Genomic DNA, 22882 nt, shown 5'->3' with positions numbered 1-22882 from the left:
GAGGCTACCCACATGGCTCTAAGGCCTTAAAATTCCTCACAGACAATTTTCTCATTAAATGCCCATGACAAACTGTAGGGAGGGGATTCTTCTTACAGCCCATTACAAGTGTCCTGTGATGGGAGAAGACAGCAGCACAGTCAGGACCCTTGCAAGGGCCAGCAAGAGAAACATCAAAATGAGGTATTTTCAAAGGGGCTACTGAATATTTCTCTGGATTTCCTTGTTGAAGACCAGAGCAGAGAAGCCATCAGCACCTTCTCCTCATGTCCAAGCCCTTTAATATCTTTCTTCCAGCCCATGGGAGAGCAGCCCTTAGAGTTCCTTGCAGGATCAGCTCTCCTTGCAGCCAGACATGAAGACTATGTTCCACCACTAATGTTACTTCTCTTGTTCCCTCCTTGGCCCTTATTTGAGGGTCTAACACTGCAATACCTAACATTAGCATTGGGATTGTAAATTTCTGTGTGTTCATACAGAGCCTAGAATTTATCTTAGGGAATGCTGGAAGTTATATCAAAATACTTTAAATACAGTCCCAAGAAGATATCTATATAAAGCATTTACTGTCAGTATATGGGCAGATTTTCAATGCACAGCTTCTTAGCTTGTAAGGTTTATATCCTGCATCCTTCTAGTTTGTGCTGCAAATAAAGAAGAAAGCAGGCAAGCTATGGTATATGTTTTTAAATGCTTATAAAGTGTCTGTGTTTTTACAGCCTCTTTGATATGTCTATAAACTCTCATTTCTTTGAGGCTATTCCATTTTTCAACATATGATTGTATAATGCCTCTCTTTAACCTCAAGATGGACTCGTTAGAATCTATTATTCTTTACATACACACACAGTAAGACCCAGCTCGCATGTTATCAATGCTGCCTTTTTTATAGTAAGAATCTTAAGGACATATTTGTAATAATCTGCATTACTCTAGGACATTACAGGTTTTGTTCTCTGCCTCCTGCCACTTAAATATTGGCCTGGATGGATTCAGTTCGAGCCAAATGTTCATGATGATTATACAGTTGCCACCATTTTAATTCTTCATTTTCTTTAATATATCCAGCTGATGTAGACTATTTACTAGATTTCATGGAAGAGATTACTCTATCTTCTTGGGATTTCTGCAAGGAATAAGATCGCCACAAAAAAGGCTGGAAATATATATTCCATTGCATGTAGCTTTGCTACTGTAAATTTCACCCAACACCAAAATCTTCATTAAATACTGATCAATATTTGGCTTTGGCATTAAATACTGATCAATATTTGGCTTCTGAGTCCAGCCTGCTGTGAGCTATCTAACCTATATTAGATTTATGCACATAATTAATTTCACATGTATTTAAAAGCAGCAGATACTGATTTCCAGCTCTAAGGCCTGCACTAGGTACATAGTATAGAATATTTAATTAAGCAATGCTTACTCCACTCATTGTTCAGTTCTGGGAAATAATATATGTCACTATATTGGACTGATACTCCATCTTGAGGTGTAACAAAGGAAAAAAAAAGCATCCAATATGTAAAAGCTGAAATAAAGGCAATAGAACTACAGGAAACCAATATTGCTCTCCAAAATAAGAGCCCCTCAAGAGAAAAGAAGAGGCATGGAATGAATTAGAAAGCTTATTTTTCCAAACAATTTTTTAGTTAACTTCTTAAATAAAGATATTTACTCCACTACCTTTGGAGATTATTTTCATAGACCAAAAATATATAGCAAAGAAGAACAGAGATCAGTATGTATAAAGTAAAATATGTGCCCAACTGCTTATTACTGCCTTCAATTGCATGTTAATAGCTAAAAATTACATAAAATTTTACTACATGTAACCTTTAACATACTTCAGAAAAGTCAATCAATGTGTGCTTTCATATTCTATGTTTAACTAAAAAAATTTACATGTATATTGTTATATATGGAGCTTCTTTTTCCACTGTATGGGTGCATATACATATTTATTCCGATTTCTGATGGGATATATGTTCATTGAGGCATACAAATGTGTATGTATACACATATGTATTGGGCTCTAAGTTTCAGATTTATTGTGGAATTTATCCATGCACTACCTCTGACCTTGCTGTGGTCCATAGTAAAGCTTTCCCTGGCTTCTATGTAAGCAAAGCCAAGTCTCAGTGAAATAATTAAAGTTAAATCAATTGAGCTCGGTGAAAACCAAAGCATTATGGCCCCACACTTTCAAGCAAGGTAAAAATACGTTTGATCATCAGAAAAGCTCCATGACAGTCTAATTGTGGTTTACCTTCAGAAGAATCATTGAATCTATTTCAGTCACTCAGCAAAGGAAGATATATCAAAGCACTTGCAGAATTTTTCACAAATATTAGTGAAGTACATTTCGTTCCATCTGTCCCATAATATTTTCCTGTTCTTAACACATCTGACTGCCTATTGCTCAAAGTGAAATTTCAGTAACAGCATTAATCTATGGCCCAATCCAAACATTATTAACATCAATGGGAAGATAGATTCCCATCTCATTCACAGGCTTTTGATGTGGCCTCACAGCCTTTTTCTAGAATACTTAATGCAGTGCCTCATTTATTTGAGAAGCTATTTTGTTTGCTTACCTGTTTGTTTTAAATCGTATCAAAGAGACCTGAAAGCATTAGGAAGATTTATGCTCTCTGTTTCCAGCCTGTTTCTCTCAGGTCATTTTGGCAAGCACAACTCTACAGGCAACTACACAGCAGCTGATGCAAAAGGCAAGCAGCCATACCAGCAAATTTGAGAACCAGAGGCAGTACTAGTGTTACTGTGCTTATTCAAATTTTCTGTTAGATTTTTTAATAGGGAATTCAAAATCAGAGCGGGAAAGAGACACAGGACACAGAAAAGAAAAAATACAGAATATTCTTACTGCTTAATTCTCTAAGGAAAAACAGGTATCTGAGTCAAAAGTAGAAGTGAAAACTCGATGAGAAGTGCCAATGGCATTTCTGTAAGCAGGTGAATAACTTCAAAGAGTGGGGCCAGCTTCTGACTGTCCCTGGGATTACCTCCTAAACACCATTTCTGCGTGTCTTGCTTTCTCCAGCATCTTTTACATGTCTGACCTGATAAAACTGCAAGCCCTCCATTTCTAACCTGGTTTTGGACTGCCATTTAGACTAGTGGAATTGCCATATAATTCCCAGTCCCTAGGTTCTCTGTAACAGAAGCGATAGCAATAAAAATAACAAAAGAAAAATGCTGTCTGCCACAATTATAGTTTCCTGAAGATAAATGAGTAGCAGGAGCACTCAGAATAGAATTACATTTTCTTAAAAACTAGCAAGGGATTCAAACAGTAATAACTTGACATTTGAAACCCCCTTTTATTTCTCCCAGTTATGTGAAATATGTGCTAAAGTCTTCAACTTTGAAAGATGCACTTAGAATGTGTACACAAAACCGTCGAAGAAAAAACTACATGAAACAAATACAATTTTCCCTTTCTGGATTGTTCTCTGTCATCCCATTAGTCACATTGAAAATATTTTCTGTTTCTAAAAGGTTAAAAGAAATAAGTATAATTTTAATGTTAATGCACACAATTAACTAGATAGTGCTGTTGCAAGACAGTCTCAATATCAAACTTATGCCTTGTGTTCCAGTGACACACAGAAGCCAGCTTTCTAAAGATGAATTTCAACATGACCTTATTTTTCACCTTACCATTTTTCCCAAGGGCAATTTCTACTGTTGAGACAGTTTTGTGGATGAAATGACTTCTTATATTATTCTTCACTTCAATATTTTTTCTGATCAAAAATCCATTAACATCCACTAAATAATTCAGGCGATAGAATTACTTTTACACTACACAACAGCAAGAGCTTTCAGTTTAAGGAATTATTACTTACTGTTCCTTTCTGGAAGACTGCAGATGGCAGGATGTAAGACAGTTCTGCACTCAGTTCAGTATCCTAATGATTCTCACATAGGAACATTTTTGTTTTGTTTTTCTTTCATGTTTAGCAGAAGCCTGTAGTGATAACACAATGAATCAAAGCTTGGGTTTATTGGCTCAGTGCCCTAATGGACAAGGATTACTCATTAACAATTCTTCCTTTGCGAAACTCTCCAAACATGGGCTGTATTAAAATGTTGTGAATTCCAGCTTGACCATCAGCACAGAGATGTGAGATGCTTGTTAGTACTCTGATCGGGTACAGAGGGGATGTTCACTCACACAGTGGGGTGGTAGTACCTTGTTGCTCATTATAACACTTCTCTTGCACATGTACATTTTTATGACATTTCCAGCCTTCTTGTCTTTCCCATTCAAAGAGCCCAGATGTCATTTCAAGAGATAAATTTGATTTCTAACTCTTTCTGTTTTCCTTTACACTTTTTAGAGAGACTGAACATCACACTGAGTTCTGAAGCAGAATAATCTATAAATTGCAGCATCACAGGGATGTGAGGACACTAAAGTTAATTCCTGGATCTGCAACAATCTCTAAAAAACTACATCATTTTGGTTTGGGCTCATCCCATAAAGCTTTAGACAAGAAACTGAGACCCCTAAGTTTAAATCTGTTAGACTCATGTCATTTGTGCATAGGGGAAAGAAATTGGTGCCTGTAGATGGTAAACCATGTCCTGAGTGAGCTGCACTGTATCTGAAAATGCTGGTCTCTTGCAACTGACAGAAAGGGGATCCTGAACTACTACATTTTCATTTACCCTGCAGAGGAAATTCAAGTGCAGTGGAATGGATTGAAGCTGTTTTATTTCAACATCCCACCTACACAGGAGGCATAATAATTCCCTGGTTTGCCTTTCTAAACATATCCAGTGGGCATGAGTTGATCTGGCAGTGGTATTGAGACAAATTTCTGTCAGAGGAGACAACTGATGGCATCACTCCTGGTGAGTTTATGATTGCCACACAGCATATGATCTCCATCCTTCCCCACATGTTTGCACTGTCTGAGCAAGACTGAATACATAAAGACAGAGGCTGTGCCTCCTACCCGAGCACAGAGAGGCATTGGGCAGCAAAAGCAGTCCTTGCTACAATAAAGGTGAGAGCTGCTGGCCCTAAAATTCCTAAAAAAGAGTAAAATTCCTTCACTTTGTGTCATTTTAAGGGAAAAAAATAGCACTTTAAAATATATATTCGTCCTCAAGCTTTTACCAGGGAAACTCAAATTCTCTATAAATTCTCTATACTTCTCATGAAAATATTATTAACAAAGAGTCTCTTTTATGTGTTCTGTCCCTTGGAAATTCACCTGGTAGCCAGCCAAACATTCATGGTATGACAGATTTCTGAAGAGAACAATAGAACAATGATGCCATAAAGCTGTCACTGGACACTGACTCCCAAGGGGCTCCTGTTATCAGGGATTTATGCCTACAGGTCATTCCAGCAGGCACTGGCCATACAATAAGTACATTTAAAACTAAAGTTCTCTCATTTCTGACTCTCTGAAAACCATCTCACTTCTGCAAACAATGACATTTCTGTTTGACAAATTCATATTTAGCAAAACTGACAATGTACTTTTGGGTGAGAGAATTCTTCCAAAACAGCCCTGCCCAGAGGAGACTGGTGGTCTCTTCAACTAAGCACACCAACAGCCCATGTGACACTTTCCACTATATGTCTACTCCAGTGGCGCCTAGAAAACACATGTCAAAAAACCAATTTCTTTGGTCATCCTGAGGCCAGTGAGGGGTTTTGTCCCATACCACTTTTACCAGGTGAAAAAGCAGAAGCGGAAACAAGAAGTTCAACAAATGCCATATTATGTCTCATGGAGCTTTCTGTCTCTTGGCAAGTTCTGAAGATCTCAAATCTCTCTGTCATCTTTCAGCCTCCTGCTGAAAAATTGCAGCATTGCAACAACTGCAGCATTGGTCCAATACAGCTGTTTTTAGAAGTTCCTAGAGATTAACTTTCAATAAAGGTTCTTTCCCAAAAAGCATTTTCCTCTGTGTGGATGTTGTTTGTCAGACAACAAAGAGCTTAGCACAAAGGAAATGGAATTTAATGTCCCTATTCACCAACTAAGTTCTTGCATTAAATCATTTTTCCTTACAATAATACAGAGCCAAGAGCCAAAGGGGTGCTTTGTACACTAATCAATACATTGAAGACATTATTGGAGACAGCAAAGAAGAATCCACATGATCAGAAGAGGAGCTGTTGCCTGTAGCAATGCCGTGTGGCATTACTGGTAAAAGCCAGGTGTTCGTATTTGTTGTGATTCATGTACAAAGGAGAATTGAAGAGAAAGGAATTGGAGCAAATCAAATATATCTTCTGTAGTGTTTCAAGAGATTACATACACAGTATCAGAGGAGAGAAGAGAATGACAAAATATTCAAACACAGATACTTATAAATGGGATGTTTTTTGTAAGATAACAGTGCATTCTATAATTTTTAAAATTTCAGACAATTATCTGACATCCTGAACCTTCTCTATGCAATGCTTCTATAACTGACAAAAGAGCATCTGTGCTACAATACATCTATGCCATTACCAGTGCTTCATGTTCAACAACAAAACCAGGGATACAGATAACATTCTGGAAATCTCTATCTAGAAATCTCTCTGCCTAGACAATACAATTTCATAAACTTCACACTCCATAAAAGAATGGGGGTGTTTGCCATAGCTCATTTGCTCCTCCTCCTGCCACTGTCTTTTCTCCACTGAAATAATTGCCATTCCACACTTTCACTGACAAGGTAGCGCCATGGCCTCAGTCACAAAAAGGCAAGAAAAATCCTGGCAAAAAAGTAGTTTGCCATCAAAAGTGTGGATGGGAAAAACCTAGCACAGAAAGATAGGGGGAAGAGAAGAAAAAGTAGGCTGGCATTCACTTTCTACATTTCCCTCTCTTCACATCCAAATGAATGCATCCTCACACATTAAAAAAAATTAACATAATACATCCACAAATGACCAGTACCTGTACCTTTTTGCTCAGAAAATCTTCCAGCAGCTGAAAAACTCTCTGACTACTCACAGCCAGTTTTTATGAGCTCCAACAACTTTGCACACAGGGCAATCATAGAACTGTTCAGGTTGAAGAAGGTCATTGAGGCCAGCCATTAACCCAGCACTGCCAAGTCCACCACTAAACCATGTTCCTAAATGCCACATCTGCACACTTTCTAAATACCTCCAGGGATGGTGACTCAACCAATTCCCTAGGCAGGCTGTTCCAATGCTTGACAAACCTGTTGGTGGAGAAAGTTTTCCTAGTATCCAATCTAATCCACCTGTGGCACAACTGGAGGCAGTTTCCTTCCTGCATTAGACAGTCATTACCACAGGGAAGGTGAGGATTAGGAGCTAAAGCTGGATAGATCTCCACCAAAGGATTAATTTCTCTGTTCCCCAAGAGGGAAGAAACTTTCTGTCTTGCCAACGGGAAAACATATCCTCTTGGCCTAGGGATTCCTGGGAACATCTTGGGACAGGTGGGAATTGCAAGAAGGAGTAGAGCTGGTTTGGCTGAAAGATAAATCAGCATTTCCAACTGGTACTTGGAGCTGTCAATACCCTGAAAACACCTGAGCATTTCTGACAAAAGATCCAATTTGCAGCAGTCACAATGAGTGAGATACCTTGGGTGTCTGTTTGTTTCACAGGCCAAGGGACACATCTTGAACGAGATTTACTTGTGCTCAAGGACTTCTTTTTCCCCATTCTTACAGCTCACAGAATGAATAGTACTGCAGACTCCAGAGAGATCATCTGCACCGAACTGTGCCCCAGCACAAATCACCAGTTTCAGCTCAGACAGTGTTCACAATTTGACCATAAACAGTTGCCACTAAACAGCAGTCACCTTCAGCTCTTCTTTCATCCCTGCAACACCCCTTATTTATTATTGCTACACAGAGGATACACATCATCTACACCAATTTGGGCCATGGTCTATCTCCCCAAACCAGCTATTTCTTACTCTCATGCACCCTCAGCTTTTAATTTCTGGAAAGATGTCCAAGATTATCACAAGCTTACAATAACTTTTATCATCTGAAGATAATTAAGTATTCTTAATAGATATGGCTGTTTCTGTACAGGTTAAAAAATTGGTAAGGAATGGGTGCAAAGTTTCAGTAAGTTAACTCTAGTGCCTGTTAATCTTTTTATTACCCCCTGCACTGCAAAAGTGGAGGAATAACTGCTTTTTAAATTATTTTAGTTTGTTGAATAAGTCTTTCACTAATCAGGGTCCCTTCATTGCAAGTTGCTCTCCAGTTATTCAGCTTTTGAGCAGGGCAAAATTTATTCAATAATCTTATATTTTGCCCTGATGAAATAATCTGTCTTTGTCCCTTACATATTTTAAGTGGAATGTCATGAAGGGTAAAATGACCACAGAACAGTCTGTCCTAAGAGGGGGAATTCCTCCCTGGTGGCAGGCAGTTAATTTTTAGCCAACATGCTCTAGCAAGAGCATATATGTAAGATACCATCTTACAGCTGCCTGGGTGCAAGAGGAGAGCTGAGCGTATGTGGAATCAGTTACAGCATCAAAAGCTAAGTTCCAGCAGGGGAAACTTAGTCTACTTCCCTCTAGCTGGTTTAACTGAAATTTAGGATATATTTTGCTAATAATAAATTCTGGTATTCCACATTAGATTATCTCTCATTATTTTAAATTTTAATTAAGACACTGATATTACATGTTCTTCCCCACCCCCTACTAGAGGTTAGAAGTTTTAAAATTTCTAAAGAAATCACAGCATTAAGTTAAACATGTTGGTACAGTATTAGCTGATAAGAAGTTCTCCTAGAGGCCTTGGACTAAAAATATACTTTATTCTTACAATTTTTTTTCTCTTGACATTTTGATGTTTTACAGTGTGATAGTGATTGAGTTCAATAAGGGTTAGCCTTCATTTATGTAAATATTTGGAGAGATAAAATTGTTAAGAAATGTTGATCTATTCCAGTAAATGAAAGCACAGTCCTTTCATTAGTAAGTAGCTCCCTTAAACTAAATGTCAAAGGTGACAAGGATTATTAATAAATAAATATTAGGATATTTTTAGATGGGTTTTTGGATTGTTAAAATAATCATACTAAGTAAATTAATTATGCCAACTTTTAAACATCTACTTTTTTCTCATACTTTGTCTAGTATCAAGGAAAAAGAAAGATGTTTAAAAGGGAGAAGTTTGGGAGAAGCTGTCTTCTCACTTCAGCAAGGCAGACACTTGTACATCAGGAAGGAGCAAGATCAGGGCTGGTCCACGAGGGGATAAAACAGGAGCTAAGGATATCTCCACAGTACCTGAGTGCAGCCAGGGTGCTGACAGCAACAGCCCGTGGGGAGGCAACATGGAAGAATTAGCTTGTTTTCCTTTCTTTCCTAATCTTCAGTTGACATCATTGCATTCTGAAAACAAATTTCTACCCTTTTTAGAAGAATGAAACTAAATGCAGTACAAAGTTTATTAAATTTAAATAATGCAAATCAGGAAATGGAGAAGTTACTTATCTCATAGCAGTATTAGCTTGGGCTCAATCTGAAAAAAAGCTTTGTTTATCAATATATAATCTGAATGCCATTTTTGTCCAAAATTGGTCTCATCCCATAAAACAAATCATTTGCATTGGCAGATCCCTCATTTATGTCAAATCTCACTTGGCTGATGTATTTCATCTCCACATCTCATCCCAAAACACAAAACATGTAAAAAAATCAGATTATCTAGAGTAGATTGTATGCATGGGAAGTTTGTCTAGCTCTGTTTCTTGTCTTTTGTGACCCCCTCCTGCAAAACACAGTTCCAGTTTCTGACCTATTACGTTTGAGTAAAAAATTAAAACAAGACAGCACTGATAATTGGAGCAGCTGTTCTGGTTATCATGAGGACTACAGCTAAGTCTTGGCTGCAGCAAGCTTGCACACAAAGTTTTTGGGGGTGAAGCACATATGTTTCTATGTGTAGGTGTTGCTATTTCTTCTCAAAACAGAGCCTCTACATGTGATTAAATTAACATAACTGACAATTGAGAGGTGAAAGCCACACCCTATTCTGTTTCCAGTAGTCTTTCTCCATAACAGCTGCTGCTGATAACCTCAGCAGCAAAAGCTGATGGAAATATCCAATACCAGTATTTGGTACTGGAATAAGAGTATGGTTATTAGATGCAGCTAATCCTCTTCTAACAATAATAAACTGATTACTTCCAATATGAAATGTATACCTCCAGAAAGTCATCCTCATGTTAACACAAACAAAAGGGATTCCTTCCTGTATGCATGAAAATTACCCAGATATCAGCAGCTGATTTCGTTTCAGAGTGTGTCTCACTAATGTGCAGCCACAAAACATGCATAATGCCAAATAAAAGATTGATAGAGGAGGGAAAAAATGCATGTAGCAACACTAGTTTTTCAAACTAGAAAACATTTTTTTCCTGGATGTGTCGTATCAATCTGGAAATGTACATAAACCCTGGAACTGCATCCCTTTTTGTTCCACATCCAGCTCATTTCAGAGAGAGCAAAGGAAGAATATACCAAGCTCTTACCACTTTCAATTTAGTCCAAGGGAGGTAATTCAAAGAAAATGTGAGGGAACTGCTATTTTCCCAGTGACAGAACTGCTGTACAAATAGGTGATGAACTGTAACCTTAAACTATGCAAGACCTTTATGTCACTACTATAGCATGATGTCCTCCATATTTTCAATTATTTGCTCTGAAGAAACATCAAGTCTTAAATCTTTTTGGGAAAACTGACAAAGCATAACCTTGCTGTATTGTAAAATTCTAAAAGATCTAAAAGTTGATTTTGCCAAAAATATGCCTCTCCTCACACATTAAAAATTACACAAAAATAAATTGCCTGAGAAAGAGGATAATTAATAAATAACAGAGAATTTAAATAAGCAGAACAGAAAAATTTTAGTACTTCAAATTTCTTACAACTCAGAGAATTAGGTTTTTTTCTTCATACTTTCTAAATACCTTTTTAAACTAGCAGAGTTGATACTCATTTTATCCATTTAATCATTGACTTGTTGCTTAACTTGTCTTGTTACCTAGGTCTTTTAAAGTCAACAGATAATAATATGAAATAAACAAAACCTTTGTCACTCATTCCTACATCAAGTTTTATGTAACTCTCCTAAATATGCGTTGCAATAGAAACCTTTGAACAGCATGCCAGTAAAATGGACTGTATTGCAAAGAAGCTGATAAAATCTTGTTTGGAATACCATCAATTTATTCCAGGAATTAACAGTAATTAACCAGATATTTTAGGCTATTTGAATGGAATAAATCTCTGTTCTGTTAACAGGGGCTCCTTGCCTCTTCAGGTAGAAAATCTTGATCCATAATTGCATGAATACAGTTTTTTGATATTACCAATAAAAGTGGGCAAAGACACATGATTTCTCTAATAGGAATGTCAGCCAGCAGGTGCTGAAATGAAATGAGACCTTGACTGCCTTTACGCTTGACCTTGGATAATTTCAAGGCAATAACTGAGATATGGAAAAGAACTGTTCTCCTGCACCCATGCTTGATGCCTCCATTGGATTTCACAATTCAAAAGTATTTTAGCAACCTACTTCTTAGTCCAGAGTTTCAGAAATTAATTAAAAATTTGGGGTGTCTCCATTCTTTGCCTTTAGATGGTGGATCATAACTCTGCATACTTCAGCATGTTGAGGAGTTGTTTGGAGGAATATCATGGGATATGGCCCTGGAGAGAAGTCCAGAAGAGCTGGCTATCATTCAAAAACCTCCTCCAAGTTACAGAACAGTCCATCCTTAAAATATGAATTCAGCAAAGTCACCAGGTTGCTCACATGGATGAACAAGGAGTTTATAACTAAAATCAAATTTAGAAAAGCAGCATACAAGTGGTAGAAGCAGTGTTACATGATCCAGGAGGAATACAGAGCATGCAAAGCATGAAGAGATAGTGTTAGCAAAATTAAAGCCAACCCCATTGCATATGGCAACAGATGTGAAGGGCAACAAGAGACTTTTACAGATGTATCAGCAGCAGAAGGAAAATTAGGGAAAATTTGGGCTTGCTGCTGAATGGGGCAGGGGGCTAGCTGACAAAGTATATCGAGAAAGCCCAGGTATTCCATGCTGCCTTTGCCTCAGTTGTCATTGATAAGAACAGACTCCAGTAACTCCAGGTACCTCAAACCTGTGTAAAAGTCCAGAACAAGAAAGACTCACCCTCCATGGAGTAGAATCAGTTTGAGGAGCATCTACACGGGCTGGACATGTGTAGCTCTATGGGTCCTAATAGAATGTACTCAGAGTGTGGAGGGAGCTGCTGATGCCACTCTAAGGCCACTTTCAATTGCCTTTGAAGGGTCCTAAGGACTGGGAGAGATTCCTAATGGCTGGGAAAAAATCAAATATCACTCATGGTCTTTAAAAAGGAGAGAAGGAACCTGATAGCCTTCTATGAGAAGAAGACAGGCTCAGTGAACAAGGGCAGAGCTTGAGCTTACCAAGATTTTCAGCACTGTCTTCATTGACAAAATCATAAAGCACATACTAAATAAGTATACAATGAGTTCAGTTTGAAACTGGCTAAACTGTTTGTCTCAAAGGTTTGTCCCAAAGCAGCATGAAGCTCAGCTAGAGGCAGTGATTTGTGGTATATCCCAGGGGTGAATACTGAGACCAGCATACAGTCATTAATGACTTGTATGAAGGGACAGAGCACACCTTCAACAGCTTTGCAGATGATGCAAAACTGGCAGGAGCAGTTGGTACAATAGCTCATCATGCTGCCACCCAGAGGGGTTTAACAGGTGGTAGAAATGGCCTGACAGGTATCCTGTGAACTTCAAAAAAGGGAAATTCAAGTACTGCAGAAGGGGAGGAATAGCCTTGTGGAATAATCAAATCAACCTGGGCATCTTTCACTAAGACACTAGCTACAGAAATCTATCTCTCCAAAGAAAATGTAGCATCACTGGGAGAACACCAGGTGTGGAAACTCTACACAAGTTTGGTGGACTTTAGTTGCTCTTCCTCAGATATTTCACAGTTACTTGGGGGAAGCACTAATGAAAATATTACTGAAAGAAATGCATTGCTTGCTAGTAGGGTTTGTACCAGGCATTCCTGATGAGGAAATCTGCATGTGTAGTGTGTTGGGCTGGATGCCTTGCTGACCTTCAGCTGTTGCAGTAATTTGATGGTTTAAGAAAATATCTTGTGATATTTCAAGAAAACATCTTGTGATATATTGTTCAAACTAATGTGTGTCTGTGTCCTCTGAAACCAGTTCCAGCCATTGACACAAACAGAGAACAACCTGTTAGCAAACTTCTATATGCCTTTTTGAAGAGCCAGATTCTTTTGAGGTAAGTCTTTCCCAACAACTGGCATGAGTGAGCACCACATCTTCTCTGAAAGATTTAAAATTGCTCAAGAACCATAGAATCAGAATAGTTTGGGTTGGAAAAGACCTTTTAAAGGCAATCTAGTCCATGCCCCCTGCTATGACCAGGGACATCTTCAACTAGACCAGGTTTCTCAGAGCCCCATCCACCCTGACCTTGAGTGTTTCCCAGGCTAGGGCACCCACCACTGCTCTGGGGATGAAGGAGGGGGAAAGAGGGATGCATGGACCAAAGGTACAGCTCAAGGGCAGTGAAGGAGGGTTGAACTGGGAGCACTGAGGCATAATGAACTCCAGGCTTGAGATAAATACTGGGAGAGAGAAGGAATTAGCTGTGGGTCTATTCCTTGTCTGAGGTAAATACAACAGCAGAAGATGCCAGTTGACAAGGGGCATTTTAAGCTGCTCACAATTGTCCGTGAAATAGGAATAGAGGTGGTTGCTTGGGAATAGTAAGACTGTGGATGAGGAATGCAGAAAATTACTTGGAAACACCAGCTGTTTCTCATGGTCTGACAGGTCCTGTACCCAGGCAGCCGACAAGGGTAGGGGACAGAGATCCTGACTGCAGTTTCCCTCCCAGCTTGGTCAGGAACTTTGCCCTCCAGCCCCCTACAAGCGTGACAGCTCCCTGTGTGCTCTGGCAGAGCAGGGAGCAGGAATGGCCAGTATGGCCTTGACCTTTGGCCAGCCAGGGTAATATTTCAGCTGCCCACCATGGACCTACGGTTCCAGCTGCTGCTGCCAGGAATCTTGGCACAAAATTTGGCACCTCCTAACAAAAAAAAAAAAAAAAAATTAAAAAAGGAATATGCTAAAATGTAGACCCTTGCTATTTTTCACTCTGGGTTGCCCTGGTGTTGTGTCCATCAGTTAGCAAGGGTCTGGGGAAGCCACATGAAAACAAGAAAACACAAGGTAAAGATAAGGGTCTGGTATGACTGCAGCACTTTTCTACACTCTGTCCAAGCATTGTAACAGCTAAACTTGCAGCCAGTATGGGGCACTGGGAAATGGGAAGTGAACAGTGCAGGACAGAGGTTATTCCATTACTCGCCCTTGCTGAGGGAAAACCCACCTGCTGGAGTTACTCCCAGTTGCCCATCTGCCCCACACAGCAGCATTATTCCACAGCAGTAACATTGCATCCATTCACATTGATTGTCCTTCATTTGGTTGTCCTTAATGTTAATCTCTTTCACATCTAAATTCAAGTTTCATGTTAGTGCTATGATTTCTTCTTGCCCAACATAAATCAGCAAGAGCCCATAAGCCACTTCCACCCCCTGCAGATTTTTACCAGTACAAAGTACACAACTGATCATTGCCAAGAGATAAATTGGGTCTCTCAGGACCTGCAGACATCTTTCTTTTGATTACACACCAGGGCTGGGGTAGGGAACAAGCAGATGGGATCAAAGTCCCCACCCTAAAAGAAAAGAAAGTCCCATTTCCCTTATCTTAATCACTGTATCAGCAAGTTTCTCCCACTAATTCCCCTGCTGTTCATTACAGTTATGCCCAGCAGAGAGAAAGCACCTGGCATGTTGCTTCTGGCGATGACTGCCAGCTCCAGAGAGCAGAGGTGTCTTTATTGGGGTACTCAGATACTTCCTGGTTTACCAGCATTGTTGTCTTCCTGCTTGGTGTTTCAAAGATTTGTGAGACACCTCTGGGCAACCAAAACTCTGAGCCAATGGAGATGCATTCTTCACGAGTTCCAGTGTTTTCCTGACACATATTTAACAAAAAAGCCATGACCTTCTCAGAGGAGTGCTGAATTTGTTGTGCAAGTGGAACTAAGCCTAAAACAAGGAGCAAAAAAGTTGTCAAAGGTTTATACAGCAAGTGTCTGAGCACTGATTTTATTGAGCAGATAAATGTGATTATACATAGACAAATGGAGCTTGTTAGCTGCTGCGGATATCCAATACAGTAATTAAATTGAGGGAGAGTACACAACAACCTGGGATGGGGAACAACAAATTAAATGAGTCAAGTTTTTATTATGACCAAGACCTAAAATACCCAAATATTATACTTCTGTGGAAAAAATGTGTTGGCTCTTATTATGTTATAGATAGTTCAGTGCAAAGAAGTACAATCTTACTACATTTCTTACATAAATTCCTTTCTTTACTTACGTAATTTTGCATGCAGAAGAGCTGTAAAGATAAGCAGTATAAACACCAAAACAAAAAAGGTTGAGATAAAAAAGGGACAATTTTTTCTGTCACAGCTGAACACTGTTATCAAATGGAAGTTAAGAAATAGCTGATACCAGTATGTAAGTGGTTGAAAGCATTTTTACACAGAAGCCTACCAGACTGTCTTCTGCATGTACATCTAGAGCTGCAATAGTATTAGTAGAGTTACCTTTCCAGCAGTGTTACCTAATCCAACACAGGCATTTGGAAGACATAAAAATGAGGAGTTTTTAATCTCTCCATTTATTCCTGATTTCATGAGAGTTAAGCTTTGACATTAGACCTGAGTGATTTCCCTGGACCCTAGGATGATGCAGAATATCAGATCTTGGCCCATCATATAGTCTTTTAACTCAAAAATCTAGAGAACTCTAAGTTGTGATTCCAGGGTTAGAAAATTTATTTCTTATCCTCAGCCCTCTGTCTGCATTGCCTTGTGGCTGAAATTTGCTTTCTCTTTGTCTCTATTCCCTTTGTATTTTTTAAAACACAAGTAATACTCCCCTCTCTTAAAATATTAATAATTAAACAGCAGTCTAAAATTAAGATCTTCAATTGAAAATAAAAAGAAAAATAGTATAAAATCTGTGAAATCTATTTTTTACATAATTTACATTAAAATAATGACTAAATTTACAGATTTCTGTAACTGTCAAAAGAAGTCAGTTGCAAGCATACATGTGAAGCCTCGACACATTTTGCATGACCTTGAGTTAATTTTTACATTCCTCCTTTCAGTTAATTATGTTACACATGAGACTCCTCCTGGCACTTTGTTAACATCTGGATGCTCTTGTTATATATTTTACCCCAAAGTCTTTACATTCTTTTGGACTAAGTGATTATTTCCCTGGAGAAGTTTCTACTCAGGTGAATTTTTCATCGTTTCTATCATTAGTTTTTCCTTTCTCATTAGAAGGAACGTTTTGTTCAACTCTTACAAAAATATAGGAGGAGTATTCATTATCATTAAGCTTCTGCTAGGTAATGCCTAAAAAATGTAATTTGTCAAAGAAATAAAAGCTGCAGCTTTCTTTGTTAAGATCAGTAGATCAACAACATATCCCTGGGGCTTAGTGTACTGCTTCTTCTCTCCCCAGACTTGAATTCATATTCTGTGGACTATGTTACCATTTCAGCTTGTGGAGAGCTGAGTCTTCCTCTGGCCTACTTAAGATATTTATTCCAATGTAAACTTAGTGTTGCTTCCTTGTGGCATCAGAAAGTCATTTCCAAATCAAACGCTGAGTTGTATGAGCCCTGTCATATTTGAATATATGCAAAAGTTATTTTGGATGTGGGAACACAAAAATATGCAAACAATGTGATGAACAAAGTTAACTCAAGCTACTATTTCTCCTTAGAAAATACCATTTGAGTTATTCACATCCACTACCATTAGAGACATGACTTTTAAGAAATCTGAGTGGGATATGCTGGTTTTCCTGATTGTTTAAATGGTCCAAGTTCTAACATATTTTAAGTCAGTTTGTAGGAAAAACACCCTCAGTGAGTGTTCACCCTCCTTCCTTAGACTCCACAAGAAAATTATATTGGAGTATGTTGCAGATAGAAACATCCAGCAAAAGTTACAAAGTCAGTTTGTTCTCAATAAGTTGTCTTTATTCTTTGCCACACAGGATTGTGGAAGCCACTGTGTAAATCAAAGAGTTGATTAAATACAGAGATTTCCAGGAAAAGATCTAGTTTCCAACCAGTGCTGATGTTTACACTTCATGCAATGCACCTGAAATATTTAAACAGATGAAAAGGAAAGGGAGAAAGCCCAAATATCTGACTGTCAGTGCCTGAAAAAGCACTGTGGCATGTATATAACTTCAACTGCTGAGAGTTGATACTGGGTTAGTGGAAATGGCTAAATTTAGAAAAGTAAGATAAAGGGGTTTTTAATGCAAAAGCTTGTCCAGATGTTTTTAAACCATTTCTTTCAGGGTATTAAATAATGCTCAAATGTCCATTGAAGTCAAACTTCTACTGAACCAAATCAGAGCAGTCTTGTTTGTGGATACAAAATGATCCTGCTAAACTGAGCTGTGGCTTGTCACTTGTGACAGCTGTGGTGCATCTGCAACAGTAAAAAATAATAGCTACATTCACCAGAGAGGCAATCTAGCTCTCACGGGCTGGTTTGCCATTTCCCAAAATTTTGTGATGTTTGTAGTTCTTTGTCATAACAACAATGATCACCCCCTTTGTGTTCCTCTTAAAGACAGGAAAATTACCCTTCATCTTTACTGGAAAAATGATGCTGCTTCTAAGCAAATGTCACTGTTTCTAGAGTAATATATTGTCTGCTCTTCTCTTTTCGCTGTCAGATTTTACTTAAACAGACTCTTTTATTCAATCCTTTCATAATAGGATTTTCCTTATTAGACTTCCTGTAGCAACTCTATGAATGTTACATTACTGGAGAGGGAGGAAGATGTTTGCTTTGCACATATGCAAAGCAGTGGCCTTCTTCCTTTTGCAAATTGCAGTGGATGTTGCAAAATAGTTTGACAGCAGCTGGTCCTGCTATTGTGATAGACTGATGGGAACATTTGACTCAAGTTCCTGCCAGTGAAATCCCCAAATGCTGACTATAACCTGCAAGAAATAAGATATTTTTTTCATATCCATTCTAAATATCAGTAGTGAAATAAGCAACTCTAGTCTAAACTAAAGTTTTGAATTTTAAAAAAATATTATTTTCTGTCTTAAGAGGATAAAGTCACAAGATTTTTTTGGTGTGGATTATTAATAAACTGATTTTTCTTAAAGTAGGTTTGAGCTGTACCATAAAACTACCTCTTTCTGCTCATACCAATTAGTAAGTCTTCACTGTAGTCAACTTAGTCATGTATCCATTCAACTCACTTTCCTTCTTATTCATATACAGTTGCAGATTGGATTTTGCTGAGTAGAAGAGAAACAAGAGACACGAACAGAGAATTAGCTTGCTTCCCAATAACCCTCTTTGCCGAGAAGATAAATAACCCATGGATTCAGATGAATGTACAAGTGTAATTGCACTCATGCTATTCAATTGCACTTCAATAAAATAGCAAAATGCATCTGAGAAGTGTTCAAATCTCATGTGCATCACGGTGGCTGCATATGGTACACAAGAACAATAATACTGAAACATCACAAAGCACAGCATAGGCTGGACAAGATAGCTTTCACTTGAATTTAATGAGGCAGTAGTCATAATGAGAGACAAATTAAATCACAGCTTACTGAATTGATCCATTCTGAAAGTAGTATAAATGAGCCACAATGAGTCTGTGAGTTGCAGCTAACTGAGATGACACAGCATGCTCCACTGGTTGATTCTAAAAATAGTAGAAAAAGACTAAAGCCATTTTATACTGTCAAACATATACCAATGGCAGAAGATAATTACTTTTTTACATAGGTACCCTGTTAACTCTCAAATGGTACAGTGCTTCATTCATAGCAAGAGCAAGACTGAGGCATTGAAAAGTTACAGATCCAGAACTAAAGACCACTCCTGTAAGCTCATTCACCTAAACCAGTAGTGTTGGTGTTGAGACCAGGAACTCTATCAGTATAATACTAGAAAAATATATTTAAATTACTTAACAATAACGAATTGAGTGAGAATCCTAATCAAAACAGGGCTAAGATTTCCTTTCATAAGGATTAATAATACTGCATCACTAACGATGATTTTGTATTCAAAATTATTTCATGCCAGCACAAAATCTTTGGAGGGGGGAAAATTTTACAAGTATCCATTTTATTGTCTTATCAATATTCTGTGGGCTGTGCATACAAAAATATCTGCCAATCAATTTGTAGGAACTGTTGAAGCAATCCTGTGCCATCTCTGCTACAAGTTCGTCTTCCCCTTGTTGAGTGACCATTAGTAATTAATTACAGCCTACTGTCATAAATCTGCTTTTCCCTCTGCTCTGATCTTTTAGCATGAGCTTGTGGTTTGACATGGATTAAGCAGCTCAAATGCCACACTGCAGGAATCCTAAAAAGGCAAAGCAGGGGCACTCAGTACAGACTGTCACACCCCTGGAGACCCAGGGATTACATAGATCACTATGGAGTCACAATCTGATATCACTTGTCCTTTCTCTGCTCAGGTGAGGGGACTCCTTGCTCCTACAGTCAGTTCTACAGCCTGTATCAGGCAGAAGCCCTGCCAGGGCTGGTCATCTAACTGGCACAGAAGCTCTCCCAACATCATACAATGGCCGGGAGAGGATTTAGGATCACTTATCCCAGCCTCATTGTTTTTAGCCCTCTTACACACCAAAAGGAGGGAACTATCACCCCTCAAATCTAGCCATGTGGCCAGATGTTACATAATTGAATAAGAGAATAAATATGGATACCTGATGAGTTGGGGCAGCTAGGCAGAAGGAGTCATGGGAGTAGCTGCTACACAAATCTTACAGTTTCAAGTATTAAGACAGATCTTGAAAATTTCCATTTTCATAATGGTAAGAAGTCTGTTCCTCCATGTCTTGAGTTACTTGCTTTTGCTTCCTCCATTCCCTTCTCTGTACTTCACTGTTTTGACTGGTAGCACCGTACGTTTTCTTTGGACTTAAAAAAGTTTCATTGTTCATCTCAGTTTCTTCAGCCAGTTCATCCTGATCAATGATGCCACATTTCTCTTCATTGAGGTTTTCAGGGTCAGCCCATTCCTGCTTCTCCCCAGAAGCAAAGATAGCATAGAATATCACACCACTGTAATGCACCAGGGCTGCGATGAGAAAGACGTTCTGCCATTCTTCACGGGTCTGAAAGAATGTTGCAGGTCTCACTAAGTCTCCAGTAATAAGAAATATCACTCTCTGAATTACACCATGAATTAGCCCACACAGAGGAATGAATGACTAATCACTGTTTGATTCCTGATGCTGAAGACAGAGCAATTCATTAGAATCATTGCAAAGATTTTTTTGTTTTTTATAACTACAGAAAATATAATAAAATTTGGGTTTCTTTGCTGGGTTTTTTTTCCTCACAGTGAAGTTTCTTTCATGTGAAATATTAATGGAGTTGGAAATGCAAGGATTTCCCTAACAACTACATAAATATGATTGTAGATCAATGATTGCTTAGGAACCCTACCATGGGGATATGAATGCATTGTAGAGGATTTTTCCAAGTCCTATAAGCATTGCACAGTTGTATGGAGATATTATGTATGGAGTTTATAGTAGCTGAGAATCAGGCTACGGTGGTATTAAAAACGTATGTGTTTAAGACAAACAGAAAACATCTGCAGAATCCAGTGATGAAATGGAATCCCCAGGAATCTTTGAGCTGTCTTAACTTTTGTCACATTACCTAACCTTTTCCTAGAAAACATGGAGAAATGTTACCTTATGTTTTGTCATTGCACCAACAATGAGTGGGCAGACCATTCCCGACAGTGTCCCCACGCCATTGGAGATTCCCATCAGAATGCTGGCATAACGGGGGGCTATGTCCAAGTGATTCACATTGAATCCTTCAAAAAACGAGAGAAAACAGACAGCTATACAGCACTGCATCACCAGGCCAACGGGGCTTTCTACAGCCATTCTGGCCAAAGGAGCCTGAAAAGGGTAGGAACCCCCCTTACTGTGTATCTCGGAAAGAATGGCAGTATTTTCTTGGTGAGAAAAATCACATAATCATAGAATATCCTGATTTGGAAGGCACCCATCAGGATCATCGAGTCCAGCTCCCAGCCCTGCACTGGGCACCCCATGAGTCACACCCAGTGCCTGAGAGCATTGGCCAAATATTCCCTGCACTCTGCCAGGCTGGTGCTGTGACCACTGCCCTGGGGAGCTGTTCCAGTGCCCAACCACCCTCTGGTGGTGCCCAACCACCTCTGGTGCCCAACCCCTTTTCCTGATATCTAACTTCCCCTGACACAACAATTGACTCCAACTCTATTACTTTTCAAAACCCCTTCTTACCTCCCCACCCCCCCCACCCCCCACCTCTGGAGATTATATTGCATGGAAAAAAAAGTTTGATTTAGCCTCATTTAAAGTTTAAAGTGTCTGTACTTCCCATTTTCTCATACTGAAACAGTGCACTTGGTAAATATTTTTGATTAAGGAATCAATGCCTCATATTAGTCAAATGTCTTCTATCTTTTTACTTAGGTAGTAATGGTTTTTAATTTGTGGTTTTCAGCATTTTAAGTAGCAGTTTAACAATATGATAAAAACAGAATATAAAACAGTAGGAAAAATAATTACCTTTACTGCAGTGTGTCTTCTGAGTACATATTTTATTAAGAAATAAAAACAGATACTAAATATGAGCTCAGATAGTTATCACTCCTTAGGTAATAAAAATTAGTCATATGAACTATAGTTGTTCACAAGAAATGACAATGAATTCCAAGTGCATGGTATTAAATAAAGTAAGAAGTAGACTACTGGGAAAATCCTGCAATAAAAATGGATTGATAGAAATGGCCAGCTATGTGAGGACCTTGTAACTGAGTAACAAAACCACTTCCCATCTGCAGAATCCTGAAACAACTGAGGATCAGCAGTTACTTTGCTGGTCAATTTTGTTTAATAGATCCATGTTCTTGGTAGTCTTTTTGGAAGATGTTGGCCTTCAATCTTCATGACAAAAGGATATTTTTTAAGTAATGCTGGTACTGATGGTGCTACAAAACAGCCTGAGACTACAAAACATGGGTGAGACCCATGAAAGTGTTAGAAACAGCTTCTGGAGATGGGCTGGTTGTAGGATGCAACAGAGTGAGGATAAAAACATCATTTTTATCATGGATAGTAAAAGCAAGAATAAGATTAATTCTTACCTGAAATTGCAAAGCCACTAAAGCCTACTGCTAACACCAGAAAGGAAATAGCCACACCTTTTGTATGAGAATAACCAACCACCAAAAGCAAGGTTGCTTCCATCCCAAAACCTTCAAACGAAACACATGAGAATGACTTACATTTAAATTTCTATTGGTCCTGAAAATACTAATAAGTACTAACAAGTACTACTAATAAATACTAATAGTACCAGAATAGCAGCTTAAAAGGAGAGAAAATTCTTTTGTCTCTTTTAGCTATTCTTAAACATACTTGGAGGCTTAGTGCATTTTCAGAAATATTTGTGTATTTATTGTTTGAGAATATACTCTTTTTGTCTCCTCATTCTTTGCTGCGTAAATGACCCAAGCAGTTGTTGAAGTCAATTCACTGAGCAGTAGCAGGAAATAATGAGAAAGTGACTCTGTGCAAAAGGCAGAAAAAAATCACAAATACTCAAACATTATA

At 38.5% G+C, this 22882-nt stretch overlaps 2 protein-coding genes across 5 annotated transcripts in view; both read right to left on the bottom strand.

Annotated features, from left to right (window-relative positions):
* NR1H4 (nuclear receptor subfamily 1 group H member 4) overlaps positions 1-14600 on the bottom strand; it is a 47550-nt gene extending 32950 nt beyond the window's left edge. For 2 of the 3 annotated variants that reach the window (XM_085047217.1, XM_085047234.1), the window contains exon 1: positions 3876-4034. The gene's annotated coding sequence lies outside the window, so the exon portion shown is untranslated. Of the gene's footprint in view, positions 1-3875; positions 4035-14461 lie in introns of those variants that run through there. The other variant, XM_085047225.1, reaches the window with a different exon arrangement.
* A 4189-nt stretch (positions 14601-18789) lies between these two features.
* Positions 18790-22882, bottom strand: part of SLC17A8 (solute carrier family 17 member 8) — a 28492-nt gene continuing 24399 nt past the window's right edge. Inside the window, exons 10-13 of one of the 2 annotated variants that reach the window (XR_014848633.1) lie at positions 22414-22524; positions 20963-21090; positions 19964-20374; positions 18790-18925 (exon numbers count right to left, since the gene is read on the bottom strand). Coding sequence is in view for 1 of the 2 variants with exons in the window: in XM_085047164.1 (XP_084903290.1) it covers positions 20036-20374; positions 20963-21090; positions 22414-22524 (578 nt within the window). In the remaining variant the exon portion in view is untranslated. Of the gene's footprint in view, positions 20375-20962; positions 21091-22413; positions 22525-22882 lie in introns of both variants that reach the window. The other variant, XM_085047164.1, reaches the window with a different exon arrangement.

Source organism: Lichenostomus cassidix, chromosome 1Aa (genome assembly GCF_008360975.1).
Source record: "Lichenostomus cassidix isolate B80296 chromosome 1Aa, HeHo_3.0, whole genome shotgun sequence".
NCBI classification, from domain to species: domain Eukaryota; kingdom Metazoa; phylum Chordata; class Aves; order Passeriformes; family Meliphagidae; genus Lichenostomus; species Lichenostomus cassidix.
Note: the sequence above shows the minus strand (reverse complement) of the source record. Positions and strands in the feature narration are given on the sequence as shown.